We start from the raw sequence: 26569 nt of genomic DNA on the forward strand, positions 1-26569 counted from the left end.
AAATTATAAAAAAAATGAAAATTTAGTTACAAATACTAAAAAAATTATAAATTAAAAAATTAAATTAAAGAGAAATAATGCAATAACCAAAATAAATAAATAAATAAATAAACTAACAAACAATATTATTTATAGAAAATACTAGAACATATATATTTTTATTTTTCTATAAAGCCAAATTATCTCAAACACACAATTAACCATAAAGGGCTAAATTTCTCATTTATAATTTATTGGTAACAAATTCTTCATTAGACGTCAATATTTGTTATTGGTATGTCCTAAAATAAAATTAAGTATTTCATAAAGCAGAATATTTATAACTAAATTCTTGATTTGTTTTTATATATTTTATAATGATCATATCGACTTATTTTTGACACCTAAAGGAACTGGACAAAAGAGAGAAAAAAAATAATAGAAAAACATACCAGAAGGGAGAATCTATATTAAAAAAATTATATAAGGGTATGAATTTTCTATGAAAACAAAAAAGGAATATTAGGGCAAAACATATCATTAATCCACTTTGATTAGCTGAACGCATAAGTGATTGAGATATGACCTTGTAATTAATTGATGAAACGGGTAAATTAACAAAACAAGAGATAAGAATTTGATCCAATATTAATGGATATTGATCTAATTTAAATAGATAAATATTTTTTAAATCTAATAGATAACAAATAGAGTATGAATATTAATTGTTAAAACTAACTTAAAATATATGCTTGAACTTAACTCAAAATATATATTTGTATTATATAAACATATTTGTAAAATATTTAATTTTTTTAATATAATATACTAACTACACTCGACACAAAACATATATATAATGTTTATCATTTCATCGTTTAATATGCTTATACATACTAAAATTTTAACTATTTTGTTTTTTTATTAATTAACAAATAATAATAAAGTACGGATGATGAATAACAAGTCTCTTCTCTCGAAGATGAGCTTTCAGTACTGATCAGTGGCTGAATTCTAGTTACTCCCATGAGATATGATTGAAGATACAGATTTTGCCGACACAGAAGCAGTAGGGCTAGTAACATCTCGTTCCAAATCTCCAAAATTTGCTTTCCCAGTCAACATTTTAATTGCTATTTGAGCAACTTCGGCAAACCAGTCATCCTCCGGCAACGTACTGGCAAGACAATTTTTATTATGGCACACATTTCTCTGAGGTTGATTTGTCGATAACGTTTGTAAAGTAAATCGAAAGCATCTTTCTTTTTTGGTAAAAAAGGCATATCAGCCGTAACATACCTGTAAGGATCTACTCCAGTGGCAGCTACAGCATCTATCGCTCTTGCTATGATGTTTTTAATAACTTGATGTAGATTTCTAGACAAGTAACGTCCTTGAGACGAGAAGAGCAACACAAATTCCATATCCAGATATAACTGCATAGAAATTGAACAATTAATTATGGCAGAACTGCATAATCTACCGCGAAAAATCTACATCAAATATTGGCAAACGATCATCCTCTTGAATATACATGCCTGTTGAAGGCCAAGAGGACCCAGAGGTTTTGGTCCCTCCTCTATCTCTTCCCAAAAGGTTTGATCATCAGAAAGCCAAAGGATCACTGTCTCTGTGAGCCTCATTAATAGAACGGTCGCAAATCTTTCCCGGCCTATGAACATATCGGTTGCTATGCTTGCCATCCGGGTCAATTTCATGAAAAGTTCCTGGAAGAAATTGCAGTCAAGTAAATCTTCATATCTTGATGCATTCATTTCCAAGAAAAGCATTTCCACTTAAAGTTCATAAAAGAAACCAGAAATAATCATCAAATATATGTTCAGGTTACTATTACTTGTATTCTCTAAATGTGTGTTGAGACACGAGGACTAAACCACGTGTCTTTGATGGATAGAGCACAACCTATAATCACTCCAAAACAGACCTGCAACTCAGTCTAACTACCTGGAAAATTAGAGATGGGAACCATTCAGGATCCTCTACGTTGTCATCCAGACTTGTGTAAATGTATGCATTGAGATGAGTGTCACCATCTTCTGTGAAGATGAGATCAAGAGCATGCTGTCTGCAGAAGCTATCTCGCAAGCGATCAACTGAACGTTGCAGCTTCTTCTTCCACTCCCTTTGTTCCGGAAGACGGGATTGCCTTTCTGAAGATCTTTTAGGTTGCTCGTCCATTCTAGGAGGCAATGGCAAGAGCTTCATGGCAGCATATGGGAGCAGTTCATCTGCTAACAATGATGCATTAGCTAGTAAAGCTAGCTGCTGGGATTCAGTTTCTGCTATCCTGACAATTTTACTTCCTGAACCTTCCAAGCTCTCTTCAGTCTCTAATGCACGCATTAACAAATTGACATAGGAGTTGAACACTTGAAGAACGCCTCCCAGTGCAGAACCATCCAGCTGAAGGCTCTCAAGGGGTCCCGCATCCTCAAGAAAGTCCTGAATTGACAATACATGATTGGTGAAGTGAAAACTTCTTGAGTAATGCAGGAAGGAAAGGGCAAATTAAAGCCAATTTTAAAAGAAGCCAAGAAAGATTCTAAAAGCTTTCCATTTGTGAAGGAAAAGATCTTATAGGGGAAAGCACTATTGGTCACCTGAATCATGGAATTGAACCTATTAGCACTGCTTGAAAGCTTTGGCTGTGATGCCATTGCACTACCTAGAGATGCACTTGAAGAGAAAGGACGTCCGCCTGCTGGTGGATAAGTGAGCAACCAGTCATCTGCAGCAGCGAGTGCAGCACTGATCTCTTCAATTTTCTTTAAATTGGCATTCAATGCCTGCTCAATAATAGGCTTAAAAAGTCTCAATAAGACGGTAGCAAGGGACAATCCACGAGCTTCCAACAAAGAACAATGACCCAAGCATATATGAATGCACTCAGCAGCAACCCGTAGACCTCCTGAAGCAGCTGGTGAAGCTAGGACATGCCTCTTTAGAAGAAAAGCAAAAGCCTCAGTCTCTTTGACAGCCCAAGTTACAAGTTCAGATGTATATGCAGGTTCCTCCCCGTAAACTGCCAAAGAATCACTTGCTGCTTGTGCAATGGTGGAAAAGACAATTTGTGAAAGTGCAACAGTATATGCTCGTCCACATGAATTTTTGGATGAGCGAAGACTCGGCAAACTAGACTTCAACTTCTGGTGGTGAGAATTGAGCAACAATGTATGGGCACGGGGAGCATCTCCGAGATTTTTTAGAGCTAAAACAGCTGAACGAAGCTCTTGTCCACGAGTCGAAGGTTGGCTAATGGTATCTGCAAGCTGATAAGCTAGTTTCTGTCGCTGATCTCTAATAGCTGTCTCTAAAGTAATGAGTGCAGTTGGGCTCAAAGAGTGCTTCTTCCTGGATTCGTTAGCTAATCCTTCTCCTTTCTCAAGGGCTTGCATAGCTTCGTCCACCCTCCTTTCTGCCAATAGAACTTCAAAGGTGTCCAAGAACTCAATCAACCAATCTTCTGACTCAGAAAGCTCCCCATCGTCGAAATTGGACAAGTCATCTGCTATAGAGTCTTCAGAAGCAGCCCACAAAGAATCAATGCGAGCATGTTCGCTCAAACCGTGAACTAGAGCTGCTTGAGTCAACAGGAAATTTCTCATAGAAATAAGCTGCCCCTCAAGATCTGAAATCTCCCTTGATGTCCTACGTACAGAAAATGAAAAACAACAAATGACAGCAATAACGTTGTTTTTTTCCGATGTAAAAACGCAAGCAGAAGAAGCTATACATATAGACAGGGTGGTCTAACCAACCGTATAAAGGCTGCATAGTTAGCATAAACACTTTTTCTCATTTCCTCGGCAGAAGCCCTTTTCAGGTCCACGAGGTATGAACACAAGTGCCTTATTTCCTACATATTTAACCAACAATGCAATCATCAAAGTCCTTCACATTCTATTTCCCAAGTGATGACATAGCCTGTAAATACATACATAAGAACATAAAGCATGAAGAATATATAAGAGGAGACCTTCTCATTCATAGTCTGGCATTTGGAGGTGAAAAAGGCATTGGGATCAAAATGAGAGTTCTTGAAGACCTTTAAGCGATCACTTAGCGTTAGATTTCCTTCCAGCTCCGCTGAGTCTCCTATGCTCGACGTTCTCGACATTATTCTTAATTTTGTTCTTGATCACAATCATCTTATTTCGCTGGTTTTTATTGCGGGCATACTTTGTCCTTGTTTCCGTCTTCAATGAACACGCATGACTCGCTCTCCATTTTAGCTGGAAGGTCAAATAACCAGTCACTTCTCTCTTTATTCATTAATCCATAACAAAGTCTCCAAGTTACAAGTTTCCTTAATTGGGTCCCTAATGCTCCTCTATTCGTGTAACCCCATGTGATTAAAGATGCTTACTCTCTCCATTAATTTCTTACTTTTAAAGCCAATTCATAGGAGAGTTTATTCCTAAATGCAACGCATTGATATGAAGATGCACTTTTAAAATTATATATAAAAAATTAAATCTTTATTAATAACAAGGTAATTAAAAAATATCTCTTATCATTAAATAATAATAATAATAATAATAATAAAGATTTACATTCATGTTTAATAGTATTTTCTATCTAAATTATATAAATTGTGTAATAAAATAAAATGATATCCCGGAAAAATATACCTTTTTTCTTCTTAAATGAGTAAAGTATTTTAAACTAAAAGCTAGGTATTATTTGTTTGCTAGAAAGTAATTTTTTTTAGAAAGTGATTTTCATAAAAAATAAATTCTTAAAAAGTAAATTATTTTTTGATATTTGATAATAAAAAGATAAGTTAAAAAACACTTTTTTGTATTTAATTATGTTATGAAAATAAGCTTAAAAATAACTTATTAATGTTTTAATTTTTTTCAAGTGTATTAAAAGAATAAGGACTAAATCTAGCAGATAAATAAGTTGAAGGAGAATAAAATTGAAAAAATCTAATTTTATAAATTATTTAAAATAAAATAAATAGTAATCAAAACAATAAAAACTAAATCTAACAAATGAAAAGTTGAAAGAGGATGAAATTGAAAAAAATTAATTTCATAAATTATTTCAATTAAAATAAATAGCAATAAAAAGAATTAAACCAAATATAATAAATAAATAATTTCAATTAAGAAAATAATAAGAGAAAAAACAAAAATAACAAAAATAATAACAAAAGTTAATATGAAAATAAAATTAAATAAAATTCTAAAAGATAAAATTAAAGAGAAAAAATAAAAAAAATGATTCAAAATTAAATATATAAAAATTAAAATATTGAGTATTAATTTGATATAATCAACATAAAAATTTTCTTCAAGTTTTTTGCAACTTTCAATAAATGTTTTCAATCCAAAATTAAAAAAATAATTTCATTGAAATTAAATTAATTTTTTCTTTAACTAGAAAATATTTTTCATTGATGAATTTTTACAATGATAAATAAATATATAAAAGTTTAGAAAATAATTTTTAAAAAACGACTTTCCATCCCTAATCAAAGAAAGTGACATTTGGGAAACCTAATTGAAAAAAGTTTAGGTGTAGGGATGAGTTCAAACTTGCAAGACTAATTTGAGGTTCGCCCTAATTAATATAATAAACTGCCAAACCAGCTAGACCAACAAGTCACAGCTGACCACATAATCTTTTATTCTGAGAAGAGAAAATCCCTCATTCCAATTGAAAAGGTAAAAAAGAAAAGTAGGCACAATCCTGGGACTTTAACTGACATGACCTGTACATTAACTACCGACAAAATCACCTCCTTGTCTGTCTCCTCTCACTTTTTTCCAAGAAGCCTGGGAAAATGAAGAGAGGGAAGTGACGGAGCTAGAAAGAAATGGAGAATACTGTAAGAAATGTGGGATGTGAATGGCTTAGATCCAAACAAGAAGAGCATAGAATTATAGCTGATTTGACTGGCTTTGATAACTTGAAAGCCGTGTTGGGGGGCAGAGGATAACGTAAGGAGAAGGAAGGGAACACTGAAGACAAAGAAGAGGAAGAGCTACGGTTATTTTCAGTTAGGACATGCCTGTATGTGCCACCTCTCTCCCTCTCTTTTATTATTTCTGAATTATTTACTACTGAAATCTTGATTTTATTAGTTAGATTTTATTTCAACTGTTCTTCACAACTTTGAATTCGAATCTTTGATTATCTTTTTTTAATAATCAGTTTCTTTTTTTGCAATAAATGGAATGATGAGTAGAGTAGTTGCTAATCATATCTGGCACCTCTGTTGTATATGGTATTGTTGCCTCCGCTGACGAAGTCTTAGGTTGTAATGATTCTGTATAGCACAAAAACGTACTTCTTCTCTACTTATTAATCTTGTACTCCTAGAGAATCTGACTATCAGTTGTAAAGTTACAGTATATATTAACATCAATAATATACTGTTTAAGAATTTAAAAGGCAAAACACTTTCTTTATTACCTTTTATTTATCTTTCAATATCGAGCTGGGTTGGAGGCATAGATTAGTGTTTTACCAATGATGCCAAAGGTTGCTGGAAATTGATTAGCTTGTGCATATGATGGTTCTCTGTTCTTTTTGGAAAGTGAGCACTGCCATTTGCAATTAGTTTAGAAAATATATCTTGTCTGTGATGAATCCATGAAAGGATTCTTGACTTGTTATATTAAAATCTGTTACCTGAAGTTATATCAGTTTCCTTTCCCGCTTGGCTTTATGTTGATGCTGTAAAAGAAAAGGAATAAGGAGCGACAATAGTGGAAATGACTAAAGCATTAACAGCTGTTGATGGATTAAATCTTGGTGAAGTGATCGATCTTTTTTTGCCATTGTTAGAAGGTGATGGGGTGATTTCACATATGAATTCTTGCGGCAGTGCAGCAGAAATGTTACCAGCAGATAGTTTTATAGGGAAGGAAACGGAGTTGAAGTTGATAGAGATAGAAAATGTAATTAGGTATTTGACTTGGCTCTTATATTTGTTCACCCCTTAAACCCTTTCTCGGGTTTTAGATTGAAAATGTTCAATTTCTCATATTTATGCTTTTGCCTTTTGGAAACTGCTCTGCTTTGCTGAAAAACACGGTGCGAGTATTCCCTTTGAGCTTCTTAGATACAGTTTCAATGGCTCTTATTAATCTCATTGAGCTGGATTGGAAGCATAAAAGGGGTAGTAGTTGCATCTAGATGAAAGAAGTTGAAGAAGTGATTGGGTTCCATAACTACTTGTGAATCGCGATCTCTCCTAGTAGTCTTACTTATTAATCAGTTATAAACACTTCACTTGATGGTTTTCTGTTCTTTAGGTAAACAGATGAATTACAGCAATCCCAACTCCTAGAAATGTTTCTTCCTGTATTGAGGGCTATTGCCCTAAAATCATCTCCCTTTTTTCTGGATTTTAGGTTAATGTTGCAAAAGCAAAGGGACGAGAAGCTACAGTAGTGGAAGGGGATTAACAGTTGATTGTACGGTCAACTCTGCTGGGTTAGCAATTTCTTGCAGCGGTACAGCAGAAATGGTGCAGGTGGAGTGCTCTGCAACAAAGGAAACAGAGCAGAAGAGGACAGAGAAAGAAAATGTAATTATAGTTCTAGCTAGGTTTTGTACTCATTCACTCCTTAAACCTTAGCTTGTATCCTAGACTGGATAATTTCCACTTTCTTATAGTTATTGATTTTTCACACTCTTACTAGCACTATGATATTGCATCTAAGATTGTTTCAAGTACAAGACAGAGATTGAGTGGATACCAGTAGTATTATGCCTTTTTACTTGTCTAGTGACATTGCATCCAAGTTCTTTCCCATACTAGAACTCTTATATCCAATGACCTTTTTTTCCGGGACATAAACAGGTGGATACAATGGTGGAAATGACACAAGCATCAGCAACTACAAATGGGGTCAACTCCTCCATTGCGATTGGTGTCTCTTTGTCTTCTTTGGAAGGTAATATTAGTTTTTGTAGGGTTGTTGCTGAAACAGTACCAGCAGAGACATTCATGGTGAATGCAATGAAGCAGAAGAGGAAGGTAAATGTAATTTGATTTCACCTCCTGTTCAATATATGTACCCTTATGGCTTACACCATTGTCCTGGTCTTAGATGGGTAGTGACGCTTTTTTACACACATATTTTACTGTTTTTAAATGCTATGATGTTGAATCAAAGCCCCCCCCCCCAAATGACAAAGCCTTTTGTGGAAGTCTATTGATAGTTTGCCGCAGTCCAGACTTCTAAGTCTTACCAAAGCCTATAAGAACTATAATCCAAATAGCCCCATGTAGAGTATGCTTCATCAAATAGTTCTTGTTCCAGTACAGATCCCTCATGCATTATCATGTGGTTTCTGCTTGCTATGGGAGTTTTCCAGGTAATATCCTCTTCGCCAGTGTTATAACTGGAAGTGGAAATGGGGATCGTTGAGTTTCTTATGTCACAGTCCATTCCTCTAGATTTACATCTTGCATCATTTCTTACTTTGAATAGTTGGATACTTTTAAATTGTTATCCACCTTTTATTTGGACAGGGAAGTAATTGTAAGTTTTAATGTTTTTTTAGAAAGATAGAGATGAGATTTCTCTTCTATAGGTTGATAGGGCAAGCAAAGAAATGCAGGAAGATACAGCAAAAGGCATTGAAAGAGAACAAGTTGAGTTTACAGCCAATATTGTGCTTCGTCAGCTTCTTGTGAGTTGAAATTTCTGTTCTCTGATTAAAATTTTGAAATTTTCAATCTTATTATAAGCTCATCCCCACTCCTTTAGCGGAGACCAAGGTACTTTGATGGTCCTTCATACATAGTTGGGAGATGTGCTCCAAATGTGGCCAAAAAGGTCATATGGTATGCCAATGCACGATGCGGAAGTGGAAAAAGAAGAAACTATGCTTCCTTTGTGGGAGTTTGGATCACGTTGGGAGGCGTTGTAGAAAGGTAGAGTACAGATGTATTCTAGAGATTATAGTTTTTGCACTCTCATCATGCACATTTTACTGGAAAAGTAAATCCAAAATTAACTACCTTATAAAAAGTGCCAGGCGATAGTATCCATGCTTTTTTCTGGGTAATTGGCAACGTCTCTAATCCAGATGAAAGTCTTGTGGCAATTTCTTTCAGAAATTTGGGGGAAAATGCAATGAAGCTCTGTCATGTTTGTTTACTGTTTTAGCACACTTCATCAGTTTCTTTTCAAAACTTCTCCACTGAACTATAAATTGCCAATGATATGTTAGTTTGTGCAAAGTTTATGCAAATCCTTGTCGACATGGTTTATCACACAGTTTACGTACTCTATGATATCCTATCACAGAATCGATACTGCTCTGTTTGCAAAGGAAGAGGCCACCAAGCCAGATACTGTCCAGAAAGGGACCAAGGAAGATCAAGTCATGGTATTTGCTTACGATGCAGAAATTCAGGACATGATATGTTTTCATGTACAGCTGACTATTTGCCCAGTGATCTCAAGGTCCGTGTACAATCCTGATGCTTGTTCGTGCCTTTAATGTCCATTTACCTTTCTTTTTTATCAAGATAAATATGGTTCTGGCATCCTGCTCAGTGCAAGTGTTCTTTTTTTGTATGCAGGAAATTCAGTGTTATGTTTGCAGAAGCTTCGGTCATCTCTGCTGTGCTGTCTTTCCAGATATAGATCCAAGAGAGGTTTATTGTTATAACTATGGAAATTGAGATCATACGAGTATAATAATTGGTTTTCTGTAATGAGAAAAATGACTAATCAAATAGATGTTTTTCTACATTTGATGCACAAAGTCATGTGGAGCAACTGGCAGCGCAAAAGCATACTACATGCTACAAATGTGGAGAGGAAGGCCATTTTGCAGGAAATTGCAGTAAGCAAGGGAAGGTTAGTTTCTTGCCTCTAGTTGCTTGCTCTTGTCTAAGAAAATCTCTCTCTGTCATGCACATACAACACACACATAGCACGCATTATTTTTATGATTTAGCTGTCACGCAAACCTTCCTTTGCTTGTATGCTTCAGGGTGGACAGGGAAGAGAACAAGCGAGCAATTAGCTTCTGTTTCAAGGACTTGACAGAAAATGAGAAAGTTCATGGAATCTTTTAACGAGGACGTGATAATCTTCACAGACACCAAAAAACAGAAAATGAATTGCAAGGAAATGGTAATTATGACTACGGATAAATCGAGGTTGAGGGTAACTTGATCATCGCTACAGTCAAGAACTTGTTCAATAGCGAAGCTGAGGAAGAATAATTGGATGCCACCTCCAAAATCCATCATGAAGGCCTTCTCGGAAGCCTCAGCATTCTCGTGAACAATTGAAAATCTCGGAACTTCAATCACAAAGATTGTCTTAGAAGATGTTTAGGCCTGGGTGACCATTATGTATATCATACATTGGCAAATAGTTCCTTCTTGTTCATTGAAATATGAAGGTACCCTCTTCGATTTATCCAGGTTTATCATGCCCTTCATGGCACAACATATCACCAACTACTATATTAAAATGTATGTTTGTTTTTGCTGCTCTTTTTGCTTTTAGTGATGGATCCATCACTAAAAACAAAAAATATAACAGCAAAAGCATGAATTTGCAGCCTTACTCTTTGTTATTTTGCTGTAGAGGTTCATATCCCAAGCAAACGCAAAAGGAGAAACAAAAATAAACTCTGTTTGAACCAAATGCAACCGATTCATCTTTAAACTAAAAAAACAAATTGTATAACACCAAACTCTATATACATCTAAGGTACCTAGTTCCTGATAACATCAATTCTTATTTCACAGTTGGAATAGTAGTGAATGAACTTGGTTGAGTTTGTACAAATTTATAGTTGGGGAAGCAAGCTTTCATCAAAGAAGAGATAAGATTGTCATCCAAGATGCTAGCAAACAACCCAATACTTGCGCCCAACAAGGCTCACAAAGCATCGATGACAACTTTACTTGAGTCACTACCCGCAGGATCTGGCACACCCTTGAACAATCCAAGGACTTAACATACACCCCCATAAATCGAGATCCTACTACCAACACTGAACTTGAATAATGGGTTCTTGATAGAATTAAAACCCTGCACAAAATCAAATTTATATTCTTTCACACCAACATCTAGAAACAAACGCAACCTGAAGTTTTTCATGTAAGAATATAAGTTATAATATTCTATATGTAGGATCGAATTGCATGCTATTTTTAGCGAATTGTATATGACGCAGAAATAAAATAGTATGATCGGATTGTGTAACGTTATTAGCCATGATATCTGATGAAGGAGTCACTATAAAAAAATATTCTTGACTCCCTTCTTGTCTCTAACACCGATTCTTCTAGTGACGGAAAGTGTATATGCATTTTCTTATTATTAGTCTTAAGAATGATTTAATTGGTGTTCTTTATAAAGAAGAGAAGTGGGTTAAGAATATAATTACTAGGGATGATCATTATTAGAATGAAATGTAATTATAGTTATTTTTTAAAATATTTTTTATTTAAAAATATATTAAAATAATATTTTTTTATTTTTTAAAAATATTAACATAAAATATGACTCGTTACCTCAAAACTTATTATAATTTAAGTTTCCATTTTAAGTGAAGTAAAATTTAATTATTTAACACCCTCTTATAAAATTATCCTATCAGCCAATATAAATACATAACCTAATATGGACTTTATCGTATCTATGTAGCTAACAAGGTCTGCATCTAAGTATTCATTCACTTGAAATTGATTAAATTTTCTATATGTTAGCATATAATAAAAATAAAGTCTTTATATCTTTGAGATATTTTTTTAATAATATTTCTTCTAATTTATCTATTATATATTTATTAATAATATCTTTAGTGTAGGGTGTAGAATCACTTATTTGATGTTATTAGTAATTATGAAACTTATACTCTAACTTCTAGAATTTTCATATTACATAGTATTTCACTCCCATTAACTTTATTATTTTCAATGAACCTAGCATTTCTAGTTTTAATAATTCTTGTACTTTGGTTAGGATAATAAAATGTATACCTTTAAAGATCACTAATGAAAAAATCATTAATTTTTTTCGTGAATTTTTTTTATGTGAATTATAAATTCTCATTTTTATTCACTAATTCTAAATATAAAAATATCTTATACTAGATTTGTTTTACCAACCTATAATTTATAAGTTAGTTTTTTGGAACTACTTTACCAATAATCTTGTTTAACAAATACATGATAGTTTTAAATGCATACACCCACAACAATATTGGAATTGATGAATGACTTAATATGTCTTTACCTATATCTAATAAAATATGATTATGTATTTTGCTATACCATTTCATTATAGTGTATTTAACATTGTATATTTAACACGTGTCACATTTCTCAAGAAATTTAGCAAATAGACTTGGATATTATTTAGTTTTATTATATTTTTTATAATATCTACAATCTCTATCTTACTTGACAACTTTTAACTTTTAATTTATTTAATTTTTAATCTCAGACATTTACTTTTTAAGATTTTTTATACATTAAACATACATTTATAATGTGAATAATTATCAATAAGATGATAAAATATTTTTTTATTAAAAGAAATAACATCAAAAGACCCGCATATATCAATGAGTATGATTTCAAGAAGTCATAACTTGAATTGATTCATCAAATAATATAAAAAAATATTAAAATTTAATTTAAAATATACAAAATCACTAGGCTTATCTTTTTTTGAACCATGCCCTATATTTCAAGTAATCTTTCTAAAGCGTCTAATTTTTTCACATAAATAGCACTCATCATTTTTATGCTCCTTCTTACAAGCTTGGACAAAGTGGTTTATGGTTACCCCTTCATACCTCTTGATTATTTACAATATCAATGTAATATTTTTTCTCGATTCTTAAGTCTCATTACCTCTTAATTAACTATAATATGCAGCTTATGGACATTCCATTTATATTTCATAATATTATCATTCACTTAGAAAAAATCATACTTAAAAAATAGTGAGTTAATGAAAAATTATACAAGAAAATTCACATCCATATTTATTTCTAAGATCTTAAGTTTTACTGCGATATTTATCATTTAATAACATCCATGAAAAACTACACAAAAAAATTCTTATTATTTATAAGAGCTGTAATATTTATCATTTAATAATATAATCATGTATGGTACAAGAATTATCATAAAGATGATGGCCAAATCATCCATTAATATCCAAACAAGTGACTTGTAGTAATTTGAGAATGATACTCCATTAATTTCTTAGCATTTTCTTGTGTGGTGGGCATTATCCTTAACACATCCATGCATTAAAAGGTCGGTTCTTGCAAAAATCTTGAACATAGCAATGGAGTCCCCACTGGATTCATTAGCAAATTGTTCTTATATTCTTCATCATCAATAACGAGAGGATGACCAATAGTATTCTCCAAGAAACATTTATATAGAAGAATTTGACGAATTTGATTAATAAAATAAAATCCCTCATTAAAATCTAGGGCTCATAAAAAATTTAAAAAAAAAAGAATAATCTTTGAATGGAAAAACACGAGTTCTTCAATCTAAAGCTCTCGTAATAATTATAAGAATAAAAACTATAATATTTTGTATGTATTGCAGAAATAAAATATTAGGATCAAATTATGTATTGTTATCAGCCATGATATCTAATGAAAGAATCACTAAAAAAAATATTCTTGACTACTTTCTTCTCCCTTACACCTATTCTATTCTTTTAGTGATGGAAAGTATATATGAATTCTCTTATAATTAATTAGTCTTCTATTATGATTTAATTGGTGCTCTATTATAGAGGAGAAGTGGATCAAGGAAGATAATTAGTAGGATTGATCATCCATTATGATTCCTTTTAGTGATTATTTTAAACAGATTAATCATTAAATATAATTATCAGTTTATTTTTAATTGTAGGTCCAAGTTAAACATAAACGGTAAAACAATGTTAGTAGGCCACTTAAATAGAAAAACAACTTAGATTTCAAAGTATCATAATGTAAACTTAATAACTACATCATCATTTGTATATGCTACATCTTGCGGTTGAATTAATTTAAAAAAAATATATATAAAAAATATTTAGATATAGTTAATATTTTTTTAAGTGAAAATAAAAGATGTAGTTAATATTTTTTTAAGTGAAAATAAAATTTTAAAATATATAAAGATTGATTTGATATGACCCGATCAACTTGATAGATTTAAAAAAATATCAATAAAAATATAATTTGATTTAAAATAAATATTTGAGATGATATATTTTTATAAATATTAAAATAATAATATATTTAATTAATTTAGATCAATTCAAACAAACCTACTAATTTACATATCAGGTCACAAATCTATAAAATAAATCAAAATAAATTAAAAAGTTGAAGTGTAATATATATATGTATATATATATATATATATATATATATAATGACAATAGTCTGTATCATCCTGTTATTCATCTGCTAATAAGCCAATGCAAGCATGATTTCTGACAAATGGATGAGAGCGACGGCTATGTAAATTTAAGAATAATTGCAACGACATTATGCAATCCTTTACGAGAAACAAAAGCAATCCATGCAAGTTTAATAGCGACAAACACACCACTCCCTATTTATTTGATCATCCTCTTGCAAGCAGATTGATTGCATCAGTTGTGAACCACCACAACACAACAATCAAGTTACAGAAAAACATGGAGAAATTAATCCACACCAACATCAAATTAAGTCACGACATACTATAGCAAATTGTCAACATTTTTTTCTCAACCACCATCAACCACCCACTCCTTTAACAACCACCATCAACCACTTCCAACCACCATTCAACCATCATCAACCACCCTCAACCAAGTTGCCAAGGCTCTCCTATAAATAGAGATAAAGAGAGAGCAATGTAATAAGTGTAGTGAAATTGTGGTGAGAGCAAAAGGGTGAAAGTGTGGTGAGTGCAACTGTGAGAGTGAGAAAATACAGATTTGAGAGAAACACCGAGTGTAAGAGTGAAACACCCGGTTAAGTGAGATTGTACTGGGTTGAGTTGAGTGTTTGTATCATTCCTCCAATAATATACAATATGCTGCCTCCGTGGACGTACCCGATTTTGGGAACCACGTAAATCTGTTGTTTGTGTTTTATTTGTATTTGCTTTTGGTCCAGTATGCGCAACAATTGGTATCAGAGCATTAGGGAAGCTTGAACACTGAAAAAAACACCTTTTTCAGCTCTCTGTTCAAAGTTGCAGAATTTTCAAAGTTCTCAGATCTTGATTTTGACCACCTGTGGAGATTCCTCTCGTTGATACGAGTCCGGCGATATAAAGATCATCAAAATCGGAGTTGAAACGAGCCCTGTAGAGCTCGCCGAAGTTTCGCCGGAAATCTGCCGGAAAAACCAGACAGTGCCGGAAATCTCACCTGAGAAGACAGCCACGTCATCCGACACGTTGGCGCTGAGTCACCATCCATGTCATCAACAGAGGGTCCACATTGCCATGTCATCAGACACATCATCTAACAGTGACAGAATATTCTCTTGACAGAATAAGAATATTCCGTTGACAGTAAGAGAATATTCCGTGACAGAATATTCTTCATCAGAGACAGAATATTCCTTCCCTGAGTTAACTCGGTCAGATTGATTTTTTGGCCAACTCAGTGATTTTTTGACCGGTTTTAGGCCGAGTCAAGTTGGTTCCTAGCATTTTCAACCATTCCGGACGCAACCGTGGTGTCCGTTTTGTGAAACAGCACACCGAAGTTACTGTTTTGGCTCTTTTGAGCATAAAAGTGCATGTTTTAACAATTTCGGGAGCCTATTTGTAATCCAAAGACGTCCTAATGGCTGATATTCCAGAAGAAAAATTAGTGGGAAATGCTAGTATACCTCCACAATATATCCCGGTATCGAGTACCAAATTTGAGGTGGAGAAGTTTGATGGGAAGGGTAATTTTGGCATGTGGAAATGTGAAGTCATGGATATGCTTGTCCAAATGAATTTGGATTTCACTCTAGAAGATAAACCGGAGGATTTGGATGATAAAAGCTGGGAAAGGATAAATCGGTTAGCTTGCAGTTCCATCCGACTTTGTCTTGTAAAGGATCAGAAGTACGCCTTTTCAGAACAAAACTCTGCAAAGGAATTATGGCAAGCACTGGAGGACAAGTTTATGAAGAAGAGTATAGAGAATCGTCTCTACTTGAAGAAAAGGATCTTCCGCTTTCAGCACAAGAAAGGTACTTCTATGAATGAGCATCTGAATGATTTCAATAAAATGATAGCTGATTTGAAGAATTTAGATGTGGAAATTAATGATGAAGATAAAGCTCTGCTGTTATTGAATTCACTGCCTGACACATATGAACATCTCGTCACCACTTTACTGTATGGTAAAGAAAAGATTAAATTCATTGATGTGTCCAATGCTTTGGTGAACAATGAGTACCGGAAGAAGGATCAGATTGTTCACAAAGAGTCAACGTCAGAAGCATTGACAGTTAGAGGCAGAACAAACCCTAGAAGATTTCGAGGGCGAGGGAGATCTCGCTCAAAATCCAGAGGAGAATCATCAAACAGACGATATCTTGCAAAGGATGAGTGTGCCTTTTGTCATAAAAAGGGGCACTGGAAGAAAGATTGTCCGATCAAGGGCAATAAGGAAAAAGATGAACCAACTGTGAACGTTGCACGAGATGAGGATGAACGAGACTCTGCATTCATGGTCTCATCACCAGAAAACCATTCTGGTGAATGGATTCTTGATTCTGCATGTTCCTATCACATGTGCCCTAACAAGCACTTATTCTCGAGACTCGAGGAGTTCGATGGAGGAGTTGTGTTGATGGGTAATGATGATGTTTGTGAGATCAAAGGGATTGGGACTATCCATCTGAAGATGCATAATGGGGTAGTCAAGACACTGACAGAGGTACGGTATGTACCTGACCTGAAGAAAAATCTCTTCTCACTTGGAGTCCTAGAATCCAATGGTTATAAGATTATCATGCATGGTGGAGTCCTGAGAGCAATCCGTGGTGCATTAGTTGTCTTAAGAGGTACGAGGAAAGGAAACTTATATTTCCTGGATGGATCTACTGTTACCGGTACAGCAGCTGTTTCCAAAAGCATAGAAGATGATGAAGCAGATAATTCCAGACTTTGGCACATGCGTTTAGGGCATGCTGGTGAAAAGGCTTTGCAAGGATTGGTCAAACAAGGTCTATTAAAAGGCGCCAAGACTGGGAAGCATGGGTTCTGTGAGCATTGTGTTCTTGGAAAACAGACAAGAGTCAAGTTTGGCACTGCGGTACACAATACAAAAGGGATTCTTGATTATGTTCACACAGACGTATGGGGACCTTCAAAGAATGAATCTCTTGGAGGTAATCGTTGGTTTGTTACTTTTATTGATGATTTCTCAAGACGAGTATGGGTGTACATGATGAAACACAAGGATGAGGTCCTTGATATCTTTCTGAAATGGAAGAAAATGGTGGAGACTCAAACGGGAAGGAGAGTTAAGACTCTTCGGTCAGATAATGGTGGTGAGTACACTTTAGATCCTTTCTTTAAAGTTTGTCAGGATGAAGGGATCAAGCGACATTTTACTGTGCGCAAAACACCACAACAAAATGGAGTAGCAGAACGCATGAATCGCACATTGGTGGAGAAAGTCCGATGTATGCTATCACATTCAGGACTAAGCAAAGTGTTCTGGGGCGAGGCATTAAGCTATGCTCGTCATATTGTTAACCGGTTACCTTCAGCAGCATTAAATGGAAGAACCCCTTTAGAGGTATGGTCAGGCTCTCCTGCAAATGATTATGACTCTATGCGTATATTTGGTTGCTCAGCATATTATCATGTTACTGAGTCCAAGCTAGATCCTAGAGCCAAGAAAGCTATATTTTTGGGCTTTAGTGGAGGAGTAAAAGGTTACAGACTCTGGTGTTCTGAATCAAAGAAAGTGATTTTGAGTAGAGATGTCACTTTTGATGAGTCTGGCATGTTACAACAAGAGAAATCACAGGAGAAGGAAAAACAGTCTGGTGATGCACAACAGGTGGAGTTGGAGACTTCAGTCATTCCTATAAAGACTGTTCAGACAATCTCTACTGAAGGAGATTCAGATGAAAGTTCAGATGAAGAGGATGCAACAACTTCAGCAACCACACAACAAGAATCCATTGCAACGAGTAAACCGAAAAGAGTTATCAAGAAACCCGCTCGGTATTGTAACATGGTGGCTTATGCACTTCCGGTGATTGATGATGGAATCCCCTGCACCTACAAAGAGGCAGTACAGAGTGTAGAAAGTGCAAAATGGAAAGAGGCAATGGATGAAGAGATGAAATCTCTCCACAAGAATCAGACTTGGGATTTGGTACAACTCCCTAAGGAAAAGAAGACAATTGGTTGCAAGTGGGTATATGCTAAGAAGGAAGGTAATCCAGGAAAAAACAACATCCGTTTCAAAGCAAGATTGGTAGCAAAAGGCTATGCTCAGAAGGAGGGGATAGATTATAATGAGGTATTCTCCCCAGTTGTTAAGCATTCATCAATTCGTATTCTGCTAGCCTTGGTTGCACAGTTTGATTTGGAGTTAGCCCAACTTGATGTGAAAACTGCCTTCCTACATGGAGATTTGGAAGAGGAAATTTACATGTCTCAGCCAGATGGTTTCAAAGTCATTGGGAAAGAGAATTGGGCTTGTAAACTGAAGAAGTCACTGTATGGATTGAAACAATCTCCTCGCCAGTGGTATAAGCGATTTGACAAGTTCATGATAGAACATGGATACACACGGAGTCAGTTTGATCATTGTGTATATTTTCGCAAACTTCTTGATGGTTCTTTCATCTATTTGCTCTTATATGTGGATGATATGTTGATTGCATCAAATAGCAAAGTGGAGATTGACAGACTGAAAGCTCAACTGAGAACTGAGTTTGAAATGAAGGACCTTGGAGAAGCTAAGAAGATTCTTGGCATGGAGATTCAGAGAGACAGAAGAAAAGGCACAATCTGTTTGACACAGACCCAATACTTGAAGAAAATTCTAAAGAGATTTGGGGTAGATGGTAAGACCAAGCCTGTAAGTACACCTTTAGCTTCTCATTTTAAGCTAAGTGTTTCAATGTCTCCACGCACAGAGGAAGAGCGCAAGCATATGGTTCAAATTCCGTATGCAAATGCAGTTGGTGCATTAATGTATGCAATGGTTTGTACGAGACCAGATATTTCACATGCAGTCAGTATGGTGAGCAGGTATATGCATGATCCGGGAAAGGGTCATTGGCAGGCAGTTAAGTGGATTCTACGGTACATTCATGGCACAACTGATATTGGTTTGAAGTTTGAGAGGGATGATAGACTCAAACAAAATTTAGTTGGTTATGTGGATTCGGACTATGCTGGTGACTTAGACAAGCGTCGTTACACAACAGGCTATGTGTTTACACTTGCTAAAGGGCCTGTAAGTTGGAGGTCAACTTTACAATCAACAGTAGCTTTGTCAACAACTGAGGCAGAGTACATGGCAGTAACAGAAGCTTTCAAGGAAGCTATATGGTTACATGGGTTGATTGAAGATTTGGGAATTGTTCAAGAGCACGTGAATGTCCATTGTGATAGTCAAAGTGCTATTTGTCTTGCAAAGAATCAGGTTCATCATTCCCGCACCAAGCACATCGATGTTCGATTTCATTTTGTTCGAGAAATTGTGGATGAAGGAGATATTCTGCTACAGAAGATTGGTACCGCAGATAATCCAGCTGACATGCTCACAAAATGTGTCTCAGGGATCAAGTTCCAACATTGTTTGGACTTGGTCAACATCTCTCGGTGTTGAGCACCTTCAGGGTGCAGCGCCATATGGCGCATTAGAGGCAGCATTGATTGATCACAAAGATTGGATGGAAAAATCTTGCCAAGGTGGAGATTTGTAGCAAATTGTCAACATTTTTTCTCAACCACCATCAACCACCCTCTCCTTTAACAACCACCATCAACCACTTCCAACCACCATCAACCACCCTCAACCACCCTCAACCAAGTTGCCAAGGCTCTCCTATAAATAGAGATAAAGAGAGAGCAATGGAATATGTGTAGTGAAATTGTGGTGAGAGCAAAAGGGTGAAAGTGTGGTGAGTGCAACTGTGAGAGTGAGAAAATACAGATTTGAGAGAAACACCGAGTGTAAGAGTGAAACACCCGGTTAAGTGGGATTGTACTGGGTTGAGTTGAGTGTTTGTATCATTCCTCCAATAATATACAATCTGCTGCCTCCGTGGACGTACCCGATTTTGGGGAACCACGTAAATCTGTTGTTTGTGTTTTATTTGTGTTTGCTTTTGGTCCAGTATACGCAACAGAAAAATCCTCCATAAAAAATATTAAGAGATGATTTCGAGAAAAAATATAATAAAAAAGGATCCTAAATAAAATTAACATCAATAAAAAAAATAAGAATCAAATTCAATAAATTAAAATAAAATATTAGGAATGAAATTAAATAAAAGATTCAAATAGTAAAACATATTTGACCAAATTCATGATCACTTTTTTCCTTTTCTTAATTTAATGCATCTAATATTATTAGATAAGATAATTTTATTAGATTTAGCTGAGTTTATAATTTAAATTAAGATTTTTTCTTATTTTTTAAAACACACTTATAGTTTTTTTATATTTTTTTTTAATGTTAAGATTTGTTTTTAGATTTACGGCATAGCACGGCCACGAGATTGATAGTATAACTAATGTATCTCATCCTCCTTTCCTTATAATTCCTTTTTTTTTTTAAATAAATAAAAAATTCAACCCCCTTGTATATACATAAACTTACATGACTTAAACGTCAGTAATGGCTCGTCCTCGCTTATTTACCGTGTCTAAAAAAACTTTGAAGGAGGTGACTCCTTTGAGAAAAAAATTCCATATACATAAAATGCTTGGAAGATTGTGTTTGCATGGAAATAGGGAACAAGTGCGAGTGCTACCACGCTTCATTTTTGTTTTGTTTTTGCCCACTTCTTCACAAATTTTGGTTTCAGTGGTACCGTGTGAATTCGAATTTTGATCATGTTTTGGTTGTGTGGCGATGATAGGATATATACAGTGCCTGTCAAGGCTTAGTTGCATGAAACACATTTTGATCTCAATTATTTTACACTCTGTGGTTCAATTTTCCGACGGCCCTACACGGGCAAAACTCTATTATCCTCCATTTATTTTAGGAATGGTTTTTTGTTTTGGTCATGTAGAACATGAACTCAAGATTCACTCTCTCTATGCTATGAGTATATTCTCTCAAGAATACGAGCAGCGCTATTTCATCTCAAAACCCATCTTGAACAAGCTCTTCGAATAATATCCAATTATCTGACTGTTCTTGCCCATCAATTAAATCCATTTCATCAATATATATTTGATATCCAGCGAGGCCCTTTCTCTTTTAGGATCAATCTTCGAGTCCTTAAATTCCCTTCAAGCTGTCTACTAATGTTGAAAATTAGTCATGTAAACTTAAATTTAAGTTTACATGGTAGATTCAGTGAGTCTTCACATATATGGAATGCTCTGGTTCTTTGTCCATGATCATAACCTTCTTAAGTTGTTAGAGCAGACAACCAAGCGAGCTTTCAGGAGATTGAAGCATGTGAAATGCAATAAAAGAGTTTGGTAAGCATCACTTTTAAACATATTTCCCCATCATCGGTCGCTCACTCCATAATTCGGTCGCTCACTCCATAATAGAATAGACTAGGGAGCTCGCTTTTAAGACTTTGATTCAACTTGGAAAAGAAAAGATAAAAAAGGGGTTAAAAAAGAATAGCATATCACGTCAAAGATTGAACGTTTATGTGGAAATTTTGATAGCACCTAGTTTACGTTTTCACGTGTAGCGTTCTGTCGCTAACAAGTGATTTGCCATGTTACTATCGCCTTGAATTGTCCAAGCGGCTGCTAGGCCCTGGAGGCTAAAGAGATTGAGTCGTAATTCTCCTCGTCCTTCCGGTGCATGTCATTCACTCTACCACTGGACATTCATACGATTATCTTCGACCAATTTGATTTTGCCTATAAAATCTATTAATCTTAAAAATCACTACTCATCAACAAGGATCTATATTGATTTTTCAGGAAAGAAAATGCATGGATTAATTTGTGGTTTCATTAAACTGATCTAGCCGAGTTTATTACCCTTTTTTCTTTTTTTTCTTCTCTCAAACATTTACCTAGCTCTCCAAATTGCACTCATGGAGACTTATGGATAAATTAATTAAGATATGACTTGTTTACTTTATTTAAATATAAATTTAGTTTTGTTATATAATTAAAAAGCTAATTATATAATCCAACGTATGTATAGTATGTATATTCTGCTTATTCGCAAATCTTATTGATGACTTCAAAAATAATTTCAGGCTATATTTATGCTTTTATTATGATAGAAATTTTTTTAAAACATTTTCCCAAAAATAAAACAACTACATATTATTTATTAGAATTTATTTAGCTGAGAGGCTGGCGTTGGTGATAAAGATGTGAGAAAAGGAGTGGATGAGGAAAAAAGCTTTGGTATGAAGATAAAAATATATAGTTATTGAAAAAGTCGAAAGCATTTAATTAGTAAGGGAGCTGTTGAAATTCAGTTTGCATTAAAATTATATACAAATGATATTATGTATTGAATGAAATTTATATCCAATATTATAAAACTTTACGGTTTTGAAAAACCAGAAAAACTTTGAGACAAATTAAGCTTTTCTGGAACGTCAGATATTTTCTGAAACATAACCTTTAATTGTCAATTTTTTTTATTTTTTATTTTTAATAACATAGCAATTAAGTTTAAAAGCTCTGAGATTAGCTTATGAAATGAATGGTCGGAATTTTGATTAATCATTTGTTAAAAGGAGGGTTAGTAATTGCGGTTTAAAATATTTTTATTTAAAAATATATTAAAATAATTTTTTTAATTTTTGACAAATTATTTTTAATATTAAGATATCAAAATAATTTAAAACATTAAAAAATTAATTAAAAATAAAAAAAATTAAGTTTTTTTAAAAATATTTTAAAAATAGAAAAATAAATACACTTTATGATTTATTGGTGTTTGTGTAATCATGAAACATGCCTAGAGTGAAAGAGTGAAATTAACTACTTGTTTTAGAGAAAATTATGTGAGATAATAACCTTTAATGATGAGTAATTACATTCGTAATTGTAAAATAACATGTCAGTTGGGTCGGGTTCCAAGGCATAAACATGTTTTATCACCATCCTGTGTATCTTACAGGTCATGCTAGCATTAAATTCAAAATACTAATCACACCGAGGGAGGGCTAGTAAGCAAGGAAGAACCCAAGTAGTTGGGTTAGGGCATGGTCATTCTGAACCCATTGACCCAAGACAACGCCCACACCCAATGAGACAAGTCTTGTCCGAGCATAGAAGACAGATCATGGTGTATGGCCGTGAACCATGGGCAATAAAGCTTGTGGGTCATGTCTCTTAGTCTGAGCACATGGATAGTGGGAACCCTGAGACCAAATCTAGACACAAAGTTTGGTGAGTTGGGCTCAGGGATGCTGACCCTGAACCCTCCTCCTGTTTTATATATATATATATAAGTGACAGAAAGTAAAATATACATTATGCATGCTTGTCTTAACCAGAAACTCTTCTCTGTGAGGACTTGACTAGGACTTTTCAATGCCAATCATTAAATATTAAACACCCCTTAAGTGTCTTCATATGAAGAACTTATGTTGCATGACATGAATGCATTTCAAAAACCATACATTGTCTTAACCACATTATTCCATCTCATAAAATTTGTTTTCATAAATTTAAAGATAAGATAGCGTTATGCCAATATTGCTTTCATTTAGGGATGCTTGACTTCATAGAGTTCCTCCTTCATTTGCTCGAATGGAGGTGGATATGGAGAAGGTGTTTTCTCAACGGAGATGGAGATGAAAGCATGTTAAAATATTTTATTTATTTTTTTAATATTTTAATATTTTTTTAATTATATAAGTGTTACTATTAACTTTATATTTATCTGATTTAATTCTATATATTCTAAAATTAACAATCATATAAGTTTCTAATAATTTCAGGATTTATAAAATTCAAACTAGTAATTATTAGAACACCAAATTAAATTAAAAGATTAGAATATTAAATTTATTTAATATGAAAATATTTAGATGTGATATCTTCTAGGTTTATGTTTATGGACCTTTATGCTTTACTCTTTCTCTCTCTCTCTATATATTTTTTTTTAATATTTCATTAATTAACATAGTTTGTAAATGTAAAATATTACATTTTTTCATAACCTATATATATGTGCAAACTTGATAGAAAGTATGTGCACTTTAATTAATAGAGATTTTCTTTTGATAAAAATGGGTATAAGGATTGAAAATTAACTCCTATGTAAATTAATGAAGGTGAGCATAGAAATTAGAAGGTTTTCATAAAAAAAACAGAGATAGCGATTCTATGGACCTCCATTTCCGCCCTTAATTTCATTTATGCATGCTTCCAGGTGAGTATGAATATACAAGGCCACAGCATAATTAATGAGTCAATCTTCAAGAAGCTGGCGGGATTGACCTTCGTTTGATTTGTCTTTTATACTTGGATTATTAATTAGTTCAATGTCATCAGGTAACAACTAGGATACTTCCTGATTACATTGCATCAGGAAAATATTAATCTAAAAATTTAATATTTTCATTGCATAAAACTTTTTTTTATTAAATATTATTAAATAAATCACATAAAACTTTTTAATAATATTATTAAACTTATTCAATAAATCAAATTTGAAAAATCTCAATTTAATTCTTATCTAACTAAAATTTTAAATTAAATTATATAGAAGTTTTCTTAACATGTCATTGTTAGTTTAATAAATTAAAAAAAAAACCCTTAAATTAACCTAAGTTAAATTTTTAAACTCATGAATCAAGTTATAAATTCTACTATAATTAATTAATTATTTTATTTTATTATATACTCAAAATACTACTATAATTAATTAATTATTTTATTTTTATTTTATTTTATTATATACTAAAAAAATATATAAAAATCCATTCAAAATTAATAAAATATTAAAAAATAACATTAAAAAATAAACAATTAAAAATTTCAAAAAAAATATAGAATTACGATGAAAAAACCGTAAAGGGTAAAAAAAACAAAGCCTAAGTGCACGGTCTTCGCCCTTTCTAGTGTTTTTTTATTTTATTTCTTTAAACAGAAGGTTGCCTCCGATAGAATTAATTTGGCTACCATTATGGTTGCCAGAAATTCAAGGAGTGGTTTTTTTGGTTTAAAAAATTATTTTTAATCAGTTTTCATAAAAAAAAAAACATCTTATATGTAGACTTCATGCAAACCATCCTAAATCATCTAACAACCTCAAAATCACCTAAAATAAAAAATCAACTTAATAAAAAAGATCTAAATAAAACATGATTTTTTTGCAGGCATTTTTATAAATAAAACCCATTATAATCAAACTTTTTTCATCAAGTGAAATTCTTTAACACATGAAAGACGAGTTTAAATGAACTACTTTCAAGCAAGTGTCTTTCTATTCTCTCTAACTCAAGGATTGAATAATAAAAAAGATAAATTTTTTGGATCAAAATAAAAAATTATCACTAATGTGGGATTAACTATATATTTTTTCTATTTCTTATATTTTAGTTCATTATCTTTCAATATTGTACTATATATTTTTTCTATTTCTTATATTTCTTATATTCAATATTTTATTTTTACCTTAATTCCAAGCCTAATTTATTCTAATTAGACTATAGAAGGGTTTGATTGAAAAAAATATAAAAATAAAAGAAAAAAACAGTTGTTTTACTGTATATAAAAATAGTAAAACCAACCCTATATCTATTTTAGCTGTTTTGTTAATTATTGTGCACGAGTACAGCTGATTTCTGAAGTACTAGAGAGTAGAGGGGAGAGAGTTATTGTTTATTTCGATTGAAATAAAGCAAGAATTAGGTGCATTGAAGATAGTTAATTACCTACATTTTGTGGGAGAATACATGGCACCAGAACTTGGCCGGCAGAAAAGAGAAATTAGTTGTAGTCCACCCAATACGCGGTAAGAAATTCAAATGAATACAAAATCGGCTGCTATTAAGCAAAGTGACAAACAAAAACCACTTCAACTCTTCAAGCAACTTGCAAATACTTTAGATTTTAAGGTATTTTGTTCTCTTTCTCTCTTTTTATATGCATGTAGCAACGACAATGAAACAAAAAAAGACAAAGAATAACACTTCAACCTGGTCCAGCATATGATAGTAAATTAATTATCCAATGCTTGTCTGTTTTTTTTTCCTTCCTCTCCTTGCCTTTCCTTTCCTTTCCTTCTTTTGTGCAAGAGGCCCTGGATCATTGTAAGCAGTAACGTGCTAATAACCTTTAAATTTATCCTTAGTTTTCTGAAGTGAGCCAAGAGCTAGGGCTGCACATCAAGGAGTACGGGTTTCTGATTCTGAACAAGTAATTACATATACTGATATATACACAGCCACAGGTTTCAGCATT

The 26569-nt window shown here is 33.4% G+C and overlaps 1 protein-coding gene and 1 pseudogene across 2 annotated transcripts; one reads left to right on the top strand and one right to left on the bottom strand.

Annotated features, from left to right (window-relative positions):
• Positions 1 to 938: 938 nt before the first annotated feature.
• Positions 939 to 4183, bottom strand: LOC105136055 (Vps51/Vps67 family (components of vesicular transport) protein). 2 transcript variants are annotated; one of them, XM_011041233.1, is made up of 7 exons: positions 3977 to 4183; positions 3759 to 3856; positions 2601 to 3648; positions 1945 to 2442; positions 1518 to 1706; positions 1279 to 1415; positions 939 to 1156 (listed from the first exon to the last, which is right to left on the bottom strand). In XM_011041233.1, exons 1-7 carry the CDS (start codon positions 4115 to 4117, stop codon positions 994 to 996), a joined length of 2274 nt encoding a protein of 757 aa, XP_011039535.1. In that variant the 5' UTR covers positions 4118 to 4183; the 3' UTR covers positions 939 to 993. The 2 variants fall into 2 exon arrangements, with proteins under 2 accessions (XP_011039535.1, XP_011039536.1); XM_011041234.1 differs by lacking the exon at positions 3759 to 3856 and having other exon boundaries at positions 3977 to 4049.
• Positions 4184 to 5652: 1469 nt separating this feature from the next.
• LOC105136056 (uncharacterized) lies at positions 5653 to 10440 on the top strand (annotated as a pseudogene).
• Positions 10441 to 26569: the final 16129 nt, after the last annotated feature.

The sequence above is a fragment of the Populus euphratica genome, unplaced genomic scaffold (genome assembly GCF_000495115.2).
Source record: "Populus euphratica unplaced genomic scaffold, PopEup_1.0 scaffold156.1, whole genome shotgun sequence".
NCBI lineage: Eukaryota > Viridiplantae > Streptophyta > Magnoliopsida > Malpighiales > Salicaceae > Populus > Populus euphratica.